At 43.6% G+C, this 16713-nt stretch overlaps 1 protein-coding gene across 1 annotated transcript in view; it reads left to right on the top strand.

The window, feature by feature from the left end:
• The first annotated feature begins 251 nt into the window (after positions 1–251).
• The window catches only part of LOC137302013 (CD209 antigen-like protein E), a 43222-nt gene continuing 26760 nt past the window's right edge, over positions 252–16713 (top strand). The window contains exons 1-3 of the mRNA XM_067971721.1: positions 252–505; positions 9464–9559; positions 14923–15030. Of these exons, the coding sequence (XP_067827822.1) occupies positions 418–505; positions 9464–9559; positions 14923–15030 (292 nt within the window). The 5' untranslated portion in view covers positions 252–417. The remainder of the gene's footprint in view (positions 506–9463; positions 9560–14922; positions 15031–16713) is intronic.

The raw sequence follows: 16713 nt of genomic DNA, 5'->3' as shown, positions 1-16713 counted from the left end.
CCCCCAATCCCCAGACCCTCTTCCGCCGGTCGTGGGAGGGTGGGCGGGGGGTTTAATATCGAGGCCAATAGAACTGTATATCGGGCGGGGCCTGGAACGGGCGATAAAAACCAGACCGCTGGTTTTGAGCCACCGCTCAAGTAAAATTCTCCCCCCATGATGTTTATAATGAAGTAAAATCTAATAATTATAACCGTGTTCTGTTATAATTCAATGAAACAAAACTGGTCTCTGCTGCAACAGATGTTCGAGACACTTGTAAAACCTCCAAAAACCCGTCACAACTTCAGCAAAGGAGAGAAAAGGAGAAATAGTGAAACCCGCCTCTGACTAACGTCCCATCCTGTCTGACACTGTTCACTATCACACCGCCCCTCAACAATACAGCTTCACAGATGCTGCAGGCTGATCAGCGGAATGGAAGCTCATGGAATTGATGCAGATCTGAGGTTCTCTCAATCTTCTCTGAAGCAACAACTTTCAGCACCTTCTCCCAGCAATGCAGGTACCTGACCCACCTGTTCAGTCAATAGTAACGTAGCTTTAATGTGACCAGGCTGTTATTTTAGTTTCACTGCGGTGCTCTGCGGACAGGAATGTCCCATTTTATTCTCACCTTTTGAACTCGTGCCAGTTTATCTCTGAGATTCTTGAGAGTGTCGGAGTGGCACCGAAGTCACAAAGGGCCACGGAGGTTCCAGGTAGGAAGCCTGTTCTCCTCAGAGTTTGCTGATCCGGGACACGGTCCTGACAGCGAAATATTAAGGATCGGAGGGCTCTCGTTTTAGGGCGGAGGGTGAGCGAGGATTGGAGCTGCGGGTTTGCCATCCAGTTACTCTGGCAGGAAAGAGTGGGTGAGAGGCCCTAATGGGAGCTGCATTGGACGGGATTCCCTCAGGCTTAAATATTCAGACAACGCTCACTGACCGGCTCCTACAGGAAGAATGACCGCTCGGGCCAGCGACCAGAAACATCACCGATGTCAATAAAACAATGTTCAGATCTGATTGAAGTGAGGGTAAAGGAGGGTTTTTTTGCGGGAGTAGGGGGGAGATATTTTAGGCACATCGTGGATTTTTCTATCCGCATATGTATTTGTTTTCTTTAGTGTGTGTCTATGGTAACTCAACCTGGCACTATATTTCGAGCAGTGCTAACTCTCAGTGAGCCAAAGCATACTGTTGTCCTCCTGTAATCTTCCATGGCCTTTTCATTTCTGCACTCCCAGGATCAGCAGCACTAGCCTTTGGTGACTGATGTGAACCTTATCCTGTTCAACATCATGTTTTGAACGTTACTTATGTACAGAACCAGGAACATGCCGCTATCGGTGGTTCACATAACTGTTGTGGTCTGCAGTGACTTCCTGATTTGACTACATGGTCATGGTCTAGAACAGAGGTTTCCTGAGCCTCAGGAGAACAAAGGGAAGTTGCAACATCGTTACTGAGAAGGTTTTATTTTTTTCCTTACCAGCTGCTGATTATTTCACGACTGTTTCATTAAAATTCATATTTTGCAAATAAGAATTGATCAAAGATACTGTTACGGCCCTGGAAACGGATGGTGTGTTTGAGGTTTCAAAGACAGAATCTATTTGGCTAGAGATAAGGAAAAACAGAGGAGTTGTTACACTGCTGGGTGTTTACTGTAGACCACCAAATAGTGGGAAGGAGATGGAGCAAATTTCAGATAGATGTTAAAGCAATAGAGTAGTGATAATGGGGGAATTCAATTATCCTAACATAGGCTGGGGAAGAAACAGTGTAAAGGGCAAAGAGGGGAAGGAATTCCTGAAATGTTTAAAAGATAACTTTCTTGTATGTTTCCAGTGCAATGAGGAAGGAAGCAGTGCTGGATCTAGTTCTGGGGAATAAAGTGGGGCAAGTGGAGCAAGTTTTAGTGGGAGAGCATTTGGGAAATTGTCATCACAATATTATTAGGTTTAGAGTAGTTCTGGAAAAGGACAAGGAAAAACGAATGGTGAAAATACTCAAGTGGAAGAGGGTGAATTTCAGTGAGTTGAAAATGGATCTGGCCCAGGTGGATTGGAAACAAAGATTGGCAGGTAAAACAGTAAATGAGCAATGGGAAATCTTCAAAGGTGAGATAGTTCGGGTACAGAATGGATGCATTTCAATGAGGGGGGAAGGAAGGGCATCCAAAACCAGAGCTCCCTGGGTGACTAAAGAAATAGAGGTTAAAAGGAAACAGAAAAAGGAGGCTTATGATAAATGTCAGGTTCACAATACAGTAGAGAATGAAGCTGAATACAAAGAGAGCAGAGGAGAACTGGAAAAGGAAATAAGAGGGGCAAAGATAATATTTGAGGAAAGATTAGCGGGAAACATAAACACATAAAGAGCAAATGTATAGTCAAAGGAAAGGTGGGGTTGATTAAGGACCAAAAATTAAATTTTCGTGTGGAGTCAGAGGGAATGACTGATGTACCAAATAAATACTTTGCATCTGGATTCACCAAAGAAGAGGATGGTGCCAATGTTACAGTGAAGGAGGAGGGCTAGAAGAATTAGATAGGATAAAAATAGATAAAGAGGAGGTACTTAAAAGTTTGGCAGCGCCCAAGGTAGAAAAGTCACCCGGTCCGGATGGAATGCATCCTAGGTTGCTGAAGGAAGTAAGGGTGGAAATAGCAGAGGCTCTGGCCACAATCTGTCAATCCTCCTTGGATATGGGAGTGGTACCAGAAAGACTAGAGGGTTGTAAATGTTACACCCCTTTTCAAAAAAGGGGAGAGAGGTAAACCCGCTAGCTACAGGCCAGTCAGCCTAAAGTCCGTGGTGGTGAGACGTTTAGAGACAATAATCCGAGACAAAGTTAACTCTCACTTGGAAGAACATGGGTTACAGTTCCATTCGCAACCCTTCAGATAATGAAGCAGTCCGTGCCCGCAGGCAGCAAGACCGGGACAACATCCAGGATTGGGCTGATAAGTGGCAAGTAACATTCGCGCCAGACAAGTGCCAGGCAATGACCATCTCCAACAAGAAAGAGTCTAACCACCTCCTCTTGACATTCAACGGCATTACCATCGCCGAATCCCCCATCATCAACATCCTGGGGGTCACCATTGACCAGAAACTTAACTGGACCAGCCACATAAATAATGTGGTTACAAGAGCAGGTCAGAGGCTGGGTATTCTGAGGCGAGTGACTCATTTCCTGACTCCCCAAAACCTTTCCACCATCTTCAAGGCACAGGTCAGGAGTGTGATGGAATACTCTCCACTTGCCTGGATAAGTGCAGCTCCAACAACACTCAAGAAGCTCGACACCATCCAGGACAAAGCACCCAGCTTTATTGGCACCCCATCCACCACCCTAAACATTCACTCCCTTCACCACCGGCGCACAGTGGCTGCAGTGTGTAGCATCCACAGAATGCACTGCAGCAACTCGCCAAGGCTTCTTCGACAGCACCTCCCAAACCCGCGACCCCTACCACCTAGAAGGACATGGGCAGCAGGCACATGGGAACAACACCACCTGCACGTTCCCTTCCAAGTCACACACCATCTCGACTTGGAAATATATCACCGTTCCTTCATCGTCGCTGGGTCAAAATCCTGGAACTCGCTACCTAACAGCACTGTGGGAGAACCTTCACCACACGGACTAGAGCGGTTCAAGAAGGCGGCTCACCACCACCTTCTCAAAGGCAATTAGGGATGGGTAATAAATGCCAGCCTTGCCAGTGATGCCCACATCCCATGTACAAATAAAAAAATAATGACAGCCAACACGGATGTGTTAAAGGAAAATCGTGCCTGACTAATTTCATTGAATTCTTTGAGGAAATAACAGATAGTTGATGAAGGTTGTGCAGTTGATGAGGTGTATATGAACTTTAAAAAGGCATTGGATAAAGTGCCACATAATAGACTTGTGAGCAAAATTCAAGCCCGTGGGATTAAAGGGGCACTGGCAGCGTGGATACAAAATTGGCCGAGAGACAGAAGCAAAGAGCAATCGTGAACAATGTTTTTCAAACTGGAGGGCAGTCTATGTTGTTCTCCCTCAGAGGTCAGTATTAGGACCACTGCTCTTTTTGATATACATAGAATCATAGAATGGTTACAGCATGGAAGGAGGCCATCTGGCCCGTCAAGTCCATGCTGGCTCTATGCAAGAGCAATCCAGCTAGTCCCACTCCCCTGCCCTATCCCCGTAGCCTTGCAATTTTTTTCCCTTCAAGTACTTATCCAATCCCCTTTTGAAAGCCACGATTGAAACTGCCTCCACCGCCCCCTCAGGTAGTGCATTCCAGATCATAACCACTCACTGTGTAAAAAGTTTTTTCTCATGGTTCTCTTGCCATTAATGACCTGGACGGGTAAAGGGGGCATAATTTCAAAGTTTGCGGATGACTCAAAACTTGGAAATGTCGCAAACAGTGAGGAGGATAGTAAGAGACTCAGGAGGACATAGACTGACCGATGTAAGAGGCAGACACAAGGCAGATGAATTTGAACTCAGAGTAGTGTGAAGTGATGCATTTTGGAAGGAAAAAGGAGAGGCAGCATAAAGTAAATTTTAAAGGGTTTGCAGGAACAGAGAGACCTGGGAGTTCACTTACACAAATCTTTGAAGGTGGCAGGACAAGTCGATAAAGCTGTTAACAAAGCATAAAAAATCCTTTGGTTTATTAATAAAGGGAAAAGGTACAAAAACAAGGATGTTCTGGTAATCATTTATAAATCACTGGTTAGACCTCAGCTGGAGTATTGTGTCCAACTCTGGGCGCCACATTTCAGAAAGGATGTCACGGCCTTGGTGAGAGTGCAGAGAAGATTTACCCGAATGTTTACAGGGATGAGGGAATTCAGTTATGTAGAGAGGCTGGAGAAGCTGGGATTGTTCTCCTGAGAACACAGAAGGTTAAGGTGAGATTTAATAGAGGTGTTCAAAAGTTTTGGTAGGGTAGATAAGGAGAAACGGTTTCCATTGGCAGAAGGGTCGGTAACCAGAGGACACTGAAGATAATTGGCAAAAAAAGTGCCAGGGGGGAATAAGGAGACATTTTTTTTAAATCAGTGAGATGTTATGATCTGGAATGCACTGCCTGAAAGGGTGGTGGAAGCAGATTCAATAGTATCTTTCAAAAGGGAATTGGATAAATATTTAAAAGGGAAAAAATGCAGGGCTACAGGGAAAGAGCAGGAGAGTGGGACTAATTGGTAGCTCTTTCAGAGAACCGGCACAGGCACAATGGGCTGAATGGCCTCCTTCTGTGCTGTATCATACTATGATTCTCAGAACAGTAATGTTGCTACCCGCTTATCATCCAGTAAATGTACTGTCTGACGTGATACTGAAAAATATAGGTTACAGGGTGAACCACACAGGATAGAAAGGGAACGAGACAAATAATCAGGTGCCATAGACAGATGAAAAGGTTTACTAGATAGGGGAGAATGTGAACTGGACACGAGAGAAGCTCAACTCACAGGTGAGGAAGAGAAGTGAGTAGATGAAGTAAACAGATGAGAAGGCAAACTAGACGGGTGACACGGTGACCCAGACGGGTGACACAGTGGCCCAGACGGGTGAGACAATGAACAAGACAATTGAGAGATTAAATATTCAGGTGAGACGGTGACCTGGACAGGTAACATGGTGACCCAGGCAGGTGAGACGTTAACAATTTAGGTGAGACGATGAACCAGACAAGTGAGAGATGATTGATTCAGGTGTGACGGTGAACGAGGCAGGGGATAGATTAATGATTCAGGTGCTAAGGTGACCTAGATAGGTGAGAAAATGAAAGAGACCGGATAAACGTTAAACTAAACTAACCAGGTGCGAAGGTGAACTAAACATTTGATTTTGAGACCCACACATATGAGAAGGTGAATCATACATATGAGAAGAAAAACTTGGCCGGTGAGAAAGTGAGCTAGAAAAGTGGGAAAGTGAATCAGATGTAATAGATGTTGAACCAGATTAGCTAAGAAGATGAACTTTGACTGGTGACTAAGTGAATTACACAGCTGAGACGGTGAACTAGACAATGCAGCAAGTGAACACGATGGTGATTGGAACATGCTCTTTCGGAGTGTTGCTTGGTGGATCGCACGTCTCCAACTCTCTCGGTCCTCAGCTCTCATCATGGCGGAGGTGATCTCTATATTCTGGGATCTGAGGTCAGCTGTAACGGTCAGAGAGCCAGGTGCTTCTGAGACTTTTAGGGGACATTTCCAGGTCTTCAGACGACAGGCTGTGAGTATCCTGGATGTGCCGCGTGCCGTCAAGCCTGACCACATGCCCAAACTGCGACTAACGTCCGATGTCACACCACTGAATATAGTAGATGCAGCATTGACGCCACTGGTTCACTGTATATCAATGTTTGCCTGGTGTGCTTGCGAGACAGTTCAAGTCTCTGATGTATACAGGAGAATTGGAATGATGCAAGTTTAATACAGGCCAAGCTTTGTTGGAAGCGGAAGATCTGATGACCATATCTTCTTGTTCATGTCCATCACCTGGCGCATCAGAGTAATCCTGCATCGCATTTCTGGGGTGATTGAACATGACTCGTGGGAATTCCTTCACCCAGTCCACAGTCTTAGCTGAAATCTCTAGATTAGGTCGATGCTGGAGAAAGTGGCTGAGTGACTGGATGTGTGTCTACCGGTTAACTTGTCAACCCAAGGGGCCAATTAGAAAGTCAACTGGATGAGTGAGAAGTTGAACAAGACAGGTAAGAAAGTGAACTAGCCAGGTAAGAAGGTGAACTAGACAAGAGATAAGATTGAATAGGCTGGTGAAATGATGAGATTAACAGGTGAGTATGTGAACTGTTTAGGTGAGTAGATAAACCCGACAGTAAAAAGGTGAATTAGCAGGTGAGAAGGTGAAGAAGACGAGTGCGATGGTGAACAGGGCAGTTGGTCTACACGCGAGATAGTGAATTAGTAAAGTGAGAAGGTGAAACAGATGAGGGAGGAGGAGGCCTATACAGGTGGGATGTTGAACTACGCAAGTGAGAAGGTGAATTTGTAAGTCCGAAATCTGAACTGAACAGGTGATGAGGTGAATTTGATAGGTTGGCAGGAGAACGAGACAAGTGAGGAGGTGAGTTACTCAGACAAGTGCGAATGTGAGATACACAGATGAGAAGATGGAAGTACACAAGAGAAAAGGTATGTGGGAAGGTGACATAGAGAAGTGAGAAGGTGAACTGGTTAGATGAAAAGGTGAGGCATAAAAGTTCTGAAGGTGAACTAGACAAAAGTGAGTATGGACTTCACAGGTGAGAGGATGACCTGGACATCTCTGAAGGGCAACTAATACATGAGAGAAGGTGAGCTGGATATAAGCTGAACTGGGAAAGTGACAATGTTCCTTGGCGTGTGAAAAGCAGAACTGGATAAATGAGGTGGTGTAGTAGACAGATGTGAAGATAAGCCAGATGAGTGAGGATGTGATGTGCACAGCTGGGAAGATGAACCAGACAAGGGGGAGCGTGAACTTGGCAGTTGAGAAATTGCAATAGAAAGGTAATGGGTCAGAATTTACGGTCAGAATTTACTGTCAGAATAATGGTGAGGTTAATGACTCTCACTGTTGTTTATGTGCAAATCGCACAGCAACTGCAGGTGAGGGGCAGATGCTTGGATCAGAATCATAGAATGATACAGCACAGAAGAAGGCCACTTGGCCCATCATGCCTGTGCCGACTCTTTGAAAGAGCTGTCCAATTGGTCCCTCTCCCCTATAGCGCTGCAAAATTTTCCCCTTCAAGTGTTTCTCCAATTCCATTTTTTAAGTTACTATTGAAATTACTTCCACCACCTTTTCAGGCAGTGCATTCCAGATCATAAAAACTCGCTGCGTAAAAACATTTTTCCTCAACTCACCGCTGGCTCTTTTGCCAATTACTTAAAATCTGCGTCCTCTGGTTACCGACCCTTTGACCACTGGACACAGTTCCTCCTTTACTCTATCAAAACACCTCATGATTTTGAACACCTCTATCAAATCTCCCCTTAACCTTCCCTGCTCTAAGGAGAACAACCCCAACTTCTCTTGGCAAACTGTTCCCTAACATATGGGTTGGCAGGGGATTAAAGAGTCCGCATCAGTGGATATTCCTTAGAATATTATTTTAGGAACAGTACCGAAAACAAATTGCTGATCCGACTGGAGAGCGGCCCTCGAGTGTTAAACACGAAATTCCGGAAGTTGCTGTCCGAGATGCAGCACGAAACAGCATCTCGCTGTCTGACTGACAGTTACATTGAACAGCGTGAAGTTCCTGTATTTGTGTGGGTGATAGGAACTAAACTCACCACAGAAAGTTAGGGCTTGTCCATTTCAGTCTAAGTACCGATTTTAATGGCATGATAAGTCTTAATTACTGCCAATCTACCTCTCTGGCACTGAAAATTAACTTTTACCAGTGTGGAGTCTCATTCTTTCAGCTTTTAATTGTTGGAGATTTTTTTTTAAATTAAATTTTTGTTTTACTTTTTTCTTTCTGTCTCTTTTTTTCTCTCTCTTAGTCCAATCTTTCATTTACCTCTTTATTTCACTTTCTGTAACTGATTTGACATTGAATTCACTATTCTAACTTACATTTCCTGGTTCAGACTCTGCACTGTTCATTAACGATGCTTTAATTTGATTGATTAAGGAGAAACACAGTTGCTTGTCCTGTTCACAGAGGTCCCACGTGCCCTGCAGAGGGCGCCGCGCTGTTTGGCTCTCTCACTGACAGCAACTTGCTGTACAAAAGCTCATGGAAACTGAACGGGCACAGGCAAGTCCAACGAACGATGGGCGCCGTTTGTTCGCTGGCTACAATGAATTGTGGCCCATTACGGTGAACTAGGAAGGGGAGAATGTGACCGAGGCACATGAGGATAAGCAGAGAGGAAAGAAGGTGAACTCCGTCGGGTGACTTGGGTTAAAATCACCCCTTTTCAACTTACGCCCGAGTGGCAAGTTGACAATGTACCCCAATATCTCGAAGTCTGGGGGGTCATTTTAAATTTCAGCGATGATGTAAAATGGGCGGGAGTATAATGGGCGGTGGATCTGATATCACCCGTTTTACACCATCGCTAAAAGTTAAAATTACCCCCTGGGCTTTTTCCAAACAGATCAAGCCCAGTATCCCCAGCATTCCCGAAAATCATAAACTCCTCACACCCAAATACTTCAACTGTCCTTCATCAAACTCCCTGTCTCTCAATACGGGACAAAACATTTCCTGATTACCAAATCCATGGCCTTTAAATGATACGTTCAGTGCTCTCTTCCTCCTTCATACAAATAGTTTGTGATACGCGTCACCAACAAATTATTTCTGATGCTAATTATTTTAGTTGCTCTTGAAAGTTTCCTAAACTCCTTTGATTTAAATGATCAGCCCAGAGCCGTGTACGTTCCAGTGTTTGTTGTATTTTTTCATTCGTCAAACCATTTCTAATTTTAGATACCAAGAAACCTGCCTCCTGGAAAGTGCTGGCAATCGTGCTTCTGGTCATCTGTTCTGCTCTAAAAGCAGCACTTGTTTCACAAGTAATAACTGGTCAGTAAAATTAATTTTATTATTTTTCTCTTCATCACTCATTCCTAATTCATCCTGGTTCACACTGTTGGCCCAACGGGGGAGGAGGGATCATTAGAACTGTCTCTGTCCCGTCAAAATAATCCCAGGAAATGTACAGCACAGGTTAGATACAGAGTAAAGCTCCCTCTACACTAACCCATCAAATATTCTCAGGGCAGGTACAGTGTGGGTTAGATACAGAGTAAAGCTCCCTCTACACTAACCCATCAAATATTCTCAGGGCAGGTACAGTGCGGGTTAGATACAGAGTAAAGCTCCCTCTGCACTGTCCCATCAAACACTTCTAGCTCAGCTACAGCACGAATTACAGAGTAAAGCTCCCTCTACACTGCTCCATCAAACACTCCCAGGGCACTACACCACATGTTCGATCCAGACAGTTTCCCTGTGAAATGCATCCCAGACTGATACACTTCAGATTTAATATGGAATAAATTTCCTCAACAATCGTTCCTTATCAGGTAGAGCACGGGTCAGATGCAGATTATCATCTTCATTACAGTGTCCTGTAAAGCAGGTTGGAAGCAATGTAAAGTCTCGAGATACAGTTTTTCCCCACAACATTTTCCAACTGTTACTATCGTATTATTGAAGTCCACAAATGCCTCTCAATATTTGCAATGTTATATAATTTCAAAGGATTTCAGAAACAGTGAAGCTTTGGAGCAGAAATTGCTCGGAGCGGCGAACCAACAGCGCTCGCCGCTCCATAGATTTATACGAACCCTCTAACTTACCGCCGTCTTTTCTTCGGGCACTTCCTCGAATAGGAAGTGGAGAAGAGTCCAGCGTCAGTTCAAGCGAAGCTCCGACCCTGGGAGAAGCAAGAGGGTCGATCTCTCCCCTCGCCCTGTCAGATCACAGCACTTTTGTCAAGTCGCGTGACTCTCTCTGCAGACTTAGGAACTTAGGAACAGGAGTAGGCCATTCAGACCCTCGTGCCTGCTCCGCCATTTGATAAGATCATGGTTGATCTGTGATCTAACTCCATATACCTGCCTTTGGCCCATACCCCTTAATACCTTTGGTTTCCAAAAAGCTATCTATCTCAGATTTAAATTTAGCAATTGAGCTAGTATCAATTGCCGTTTGCGGAAGAGAGTTCCAAACTTCTACCACCCTTTGTGTGTAGAAAAGTTTTCTAATCTCACTCCTGAAAGGTTTGGCTCTAATTTTAGACTGTGCCCCCTACTCCTAAAATCCCCAACCAGCAGAAATAGTTTCTCTCTATCCACCCTATCTGTTCCCCTTAATATCTTATAAACTTCGATCAGATCACCCTTTAACCTTCGAAACTCTAGAGAATACAACCCCAATTTGTGTAATCTCTCCTCGTAACTTAACCCTTGAAGTCCGGGTATCATTCTAGTAAACCTACGCTGCACTCCCTCCAAGGCCAATATGTCCTTCCGAAGGTGCGGTGCCCAGAACTGCTCACAGTACTCCAGGTGCGGTCTAACCAGGGTTTTGTATAGCTGCAGCATAACTTCTGCCCCCTTGTACTCTCGTCCTCGAGATATAAAGGCCAGCATTCCATTAGCCTTATTGATTATTTTCTGCACCTGTTCATGACACTTCAATGATCTATGTAGCTGAACCCCTAAGTCCCTTTGGACATCCACTGTTTTTAACTTTTTACCATTTAGAAAGTACCCTGTTCTATCCTTTTTTGATCCAAAGTGGATGACCTCACATTTGTCTACATTGAATTCCATTTGCCACAGTTTTGCCCATTCACCTAATCTATCAATATCGCTTTGTAATTTTATGTTTTCATCTACACTGCTTACAATGCCACCAATCTTTGTGTCATCGGCAAACTTAGATATGATACTTTCTATACCTTCATCTAAGTCGTTAATAAATATTGTGAATAATTGAGGCCCCAAGACAGATCCCTGCAGGACTCCACTAGTCACATCCTGCCAATGTGAGTACCTTCCCATTATCCCGACTCTCTGTCGCCTTTCGCTCAGCCTAAGTCCGTACTTTTCCCTCGATTCCATGGGCTTCTATCTTAGCTAACAATCTCTTATGTGGGACCTTATCAAATGCCTTCTGGAAGTCCATATAAATAACATCCATTGACATTCCCCTGTCCACTACTTTAGTCACCTCTTCAAAAAATTCAATCAGGTTTGTCAGGCACGACCGACCTTTCACAAATCCATGCTGGCTCTCTCTGATTAACTGAAAATTCTCGAGGTGTTCAGTCACCCTATCCTTAATTATAGACTCCAGCATTTTCCCCACAACAGATGTTAGGCTAACTGGTCTATAATTCCCCGGTTTCTCTCTCTCCTTTCTTAAAATGCGGAGTGACATGTGCAATTTTCCAATCTAGAGGGACAGTTCCTGAATCTAGAGAACTTTGAAAGATTGTAGTTAGGGCATCCGCAATGTGCTCACCTACTTCCTTTAAAACCCTGGGATGGAAACCATCTGGTCCTGGGGATTTGTCACTCTTTAGTGCTATTATTTTCCTTATTACTGTTGCTTTACTTATGTTAGTTTTATCGAGTCCCTGTCCCCGATTCAATATTAGTTTTCTTGGGATTTCCGGCATGCTATCCTTTTTTCGACTGTAAATACTGACGTAAAGTAATTGTTCAACATGTCCGCCATTTCCCCATTGTCAATGACAATATCCCCACTTTTAGTTTTTAAGGGGCCAACACTGCTCCTGACCACCCTCTTTTTCCTAATATAACTACAAAAGCTCTTTGTATTGGTTTTGATATCCCTTGCGAGTTTCTTTTCATACTCTCTTTTTGTAGCCCTTACTATCTGTTTTGTGACCCTTTGTTGATCTTTGTATCTTTCCCATTTGCCAGAATCTGTGCCATTATTTGCCTTTTTGTATGCCCTTTCCTTATGTCTTATACTGTCTATGGCTGTTTTTTTTGGCAAGTAGAGTTCTTGCCCCTCAGGGGTATAAACCGATTCTGTATCACGTTAAATGTTTCTTTAAACATTTCCCACTGATCGTCAGTCGTTTTACCCATTAACAGATTTGCTGTTTACTGTGGACAGTCTCTGTCTCATCCCATTGAAGTCGGCCTTGCCCAAGTCTAGAATCTTAGCAGCTGATTCACTTTTTTCCCTTTCAAACACTACATTGAACTCGATCATGTTATGATCACTATTGGATAGATGTTCACGCACAGTTAAGCTGTTAACTAAATCTGGTTCATTACTCATTACTAAATCTAGTATGGCTTGCCCCCTTGTTGCCTCTCGGACATACTGCTGTCGAAAACTATCCTGGACACACTCAAGAAATTCACTACCTTTCTGACAGTTGCTAGTCTACTTTTCCCAATCAATGTGAAGGTTAAAGTCCCCCATTAAGACCACTATGCCTTTCTTACACGCTTGTCTAATCTCTGCATTTATACAATCTAGCACTTCAGAGCTGTTGCCAGGGCTCCTATATACAACTCCCACTATAGTCTTAGATCCTTTCCTATTTCTCAGTTCCACCCATAAGGTCTCTGTTGGCTGCTTACCTCTCGTTATATCCCCCTTTATCATTGAAGTGATTTCATCTCTAATCATTAAGGCTACTCCTCTCCCTCTTCCATTTTCCCTATCTCTCCTGTAGACCTTATAACCTGGTATAATTAGTTCCCAATCCTGTACATCCTGCAGCCATGTCTCAGTAATAGCTATCATGTCATACCCTCCAATTTGAATTTGAACCTGTAGTTCATTTAATTTATTCCTTATACTCCGTGCATTTGTATATAGAACCCTTAGTTGGGCCACACCCTCTAGCCTGACCTTCAGCTTTGATGCTGGGTTAATCGCCTTACGCCTTCTAGTTTTTATTTTATCTGTCGTGCCTGAAGTACACTTTCTTTCCGCTGCTCTACGCTTTTCCCCTTCACTTGTTCTTGAACAAATGTTTGTACTATTTGGATTATAAATTTCCCCTGGGTATTTCCCTCTCTTGCTGCTCTCAACTTTATTCCCTTCTGACTCCCCGCTCAGGTTCCCATCCCCCTGCCACTCTAGTTTAAACCTTCCCCAACAGCACCAGCAAACACCCCCGCGAGGACATTGGTCTCGGTCCTGCTCGGGTGTAACCCGTCCCGCTTGTACAGGTCCCATCTTCCCCAGAACCGGTCCCAATGTCCCAGGAATCTAAATCCCTCCCTCCTACACCATCCCTGCAGCCACGCATTCATCCTGTCTATTCTCCTGTTCCTGTACTCACTAGCATGTGGCACTGGTAGTAATCCTGAGATCACTACCTTTGAAGTCCTGCTTTTTAATTTATCTCCTAACTCCTTATATTCACCTTGCAGGACCTCATCCCTTTTTTTACCTATGTCGTTGGTACCAATATGGACCACGGCGACTGGCTGTTCACCCTCCCCCTCCAGAATGCCCTGCAGCCGCTCCGTGACATCCTTGACCCGAGCACCAGGGAGGTAACATACCATCCTGGAGTCACATTTGCGGCAGCAGAAACGCCTATCTATTCCCCTTCCAATTGAATCCTCTATCACTATAGCCTTGCCACTCTTCTTCCTCCCCTCCTGTGCAGCAGAGCCACCCGTGGTGCCCCAAACTTGGCTCTTGCTGCTTTCCCCTGATCAGCCATCTCCCCCAACAGTATCCAAAGCAGAATATCTGTTTGAGAGGGAGATGGCCCCAGGGGATTCCTGCTCTACCTTCCAACTTGAAAACCAGGAAGTGAAAGGTGCAACATTAAAATCATTGTAGAATTGTTATAGTCAGCGAAAAAAGAGAGCGTAAGAAATAATTTAATTAAATAAGAGACAGAAGGGAAAAGTAAAAAAAATAACGTTTTTTTTTTAGTGACCAAAAACTATTAAAATAAGGACTAATGAGACTCCACATTTTTAAAAGTTAATTTTTAGTTGTTTGGCAGTCATTAAGACTTACTGCACTGTTAAAACTTAGTTTAGACCTGGTATTTTTAAGCGTACCTGTTTTGTAGCGATATTAGTTTATTTCCAGCTGGGCAGATAATCAAGATGGCGCATTTTCAATGATTTCTCTGAATGCAGCGGGCGATATACCTTTAATTCGAAGCTGTCTTATCGCCGGCGAACCAGTAGGAGTAAGTTCTGGATTTTCACGCTTCACTGTGCATCTGTGAACACTGAAACTTGCTCCTCCATTTCACCACCAACAACGGAGAGTGCGACTGAGCTCACAATAATTTTACAAGCAATTTCTGCCCCAATATATCACCAAGCTTGTTTTATAGTTTATCATATGTTCCTTGTTTATTTCACGTTAATTGTGAGTTATTTTTGACATTGTAAAGAGTTTCTCATTATTTTAAGGATATTTCGTCCAGAAGGAACTTGAGAAAGTGAACGGCAATTTTATACACCTCCAGGAAAAATACATGCAACTTTGGATGAGGTTTTGTGATCAGAATCGTGCTCCAGGTATGTATAATAATTATTCATATTTTAGGAATCTATTCATCCATCCACCTATTGACGTAACCAGCCACTCATCCATGTCCCCACCGATTCATTCCCTTATCCATACATATACACCCATTTGGTTATTAACTTGTTTTTTTGTCTGTGTGGCTGTCTATCTATTATCCATCTATGTATCTATCAATCTATGTATGTATGTATGTATATATGGTCCTGCTAAGAGAATGTCAGAAGTTGGGAACTAAATTAAAAAGCAGGACCTCAAGGATGGTTACCCCGGGATTACTACCCGAGCCATGAGTTAATTGGCATAGAGATAGACAGATCAGGAAGGTGAATGTGTGGCTGAAAGACTGGGGTGGGAAGGAGGGGTTCCATTTCATGGGACACTGGCACCAGTACTGGGACAGGAAGAAGCTGTACCGTTGGGATGGGCTCCACCTGAACCGGAATGAGACAGTGTCCGAGCGGAAAGGATAAATAGGGCTGTCAATAGGACTTTAAACTCGTAGGACGGGAGGAGGGATCTAGGGAAGAGAACATAAGTCTGAAGGAAAAAGAAATAGGAAATGAGAGAAAAGGTCAGACCAAGTTAAGGAATATGAGTAACAAACGGTCAGGGAACAAATACAGTTACAGAACATGAGTGCAAAATTACTTAGAAACAAAGGGATGGGAACAATTACTGAAAACAAATTAAATTGCCTGTACAGCAATGTGTACAGCGTTCGAAATAAAACGGGGGAATTGGAGGCAATAATTCATAGCGAGGAGCCAGATGTGATAGGGATAACTCAAACATGTTACAAAAGGAACAGGACTGGCAGTTAAATATTGCAGGGTATAATGTATTTAGAAAGGATAGAGAAGGAAGGTGGGAGGGTTTGGGGCAGCCGTACTAATTAGAGACAACATAATGGAAATAGAAAAAAGGGACATAAGTGACTTTAGGATAAAACGGGATCCTTATGGATTGAGACAAAGGATAAGAAGGGATCGATCACGTTAATAGGGGTATTCTACAGACCACCTAATAGTGGAAGGGAAGTGGAGGAAGAAATATGTACGCAAATCTATGAAATGAATAAAAAGCATCGAATAATAATGATGGGAGATTTCAACTACCCCTAAATAAACTGGCAAGAAGAGAGGTAGGGAAAGGAGAAAGGGGAATGGAGTTTTTACAGTGTGTACAGGACTCCTTTCTTATCCAGTATGTGAGAAGCCCAACAAGAGAGGAATCACTGCTGGATCTACTAATGGGAAATGAACTAGAACAGATAAGGAAAGTAAGCATTGGGGAACATCTTACAATGTTCACAACACACAAATGTTACACCCTCGTTCAAAAAAGGGTGTAAATATATACCCGGCTAAGACAGGCCAGTTATTTTAACTTCGGTGGTAGGGAACATTTAGAGACGATAATCCGGGACAAAATTGATAGTCACTTGGACAAGTGTGGATTAATTAAGGAAAGCCAACACGGATTTGCTAATAGGCAAATCTGTTTAACCAACTTGATTTGAGTTTTTGATGAGGTAACAGAGAGGGTTGATGAGGGCAATGCGATTGATGTTGTGTATATGGACTTTCAAAAGGCATTTGATAAAGTGTCAGATAATAGGCTTGTCAGCAAACTTGATGCCCATGGAATAAAAGAGGCAGTGGCAGCATGGATAC

Source organism: Heptranchias perlo, chromosome 35 (genome assembly GCF_035084215.1).
Source record: "Heptranchias perlo isolate sHepPer1 chromosome 35, sHepPer1.hap1, whole genome shotgun sequence".
NCBI classification, from domain to species: Eukaryota; Metazoa; Chordata; class Chondrichthyes; order Hexanchiformes; family Hexanchidae; genus Heptranchias; species Heptranchias perlo.
This window is presented reverse-complemented; position numbering and strand designations above follow the sequence as displayed.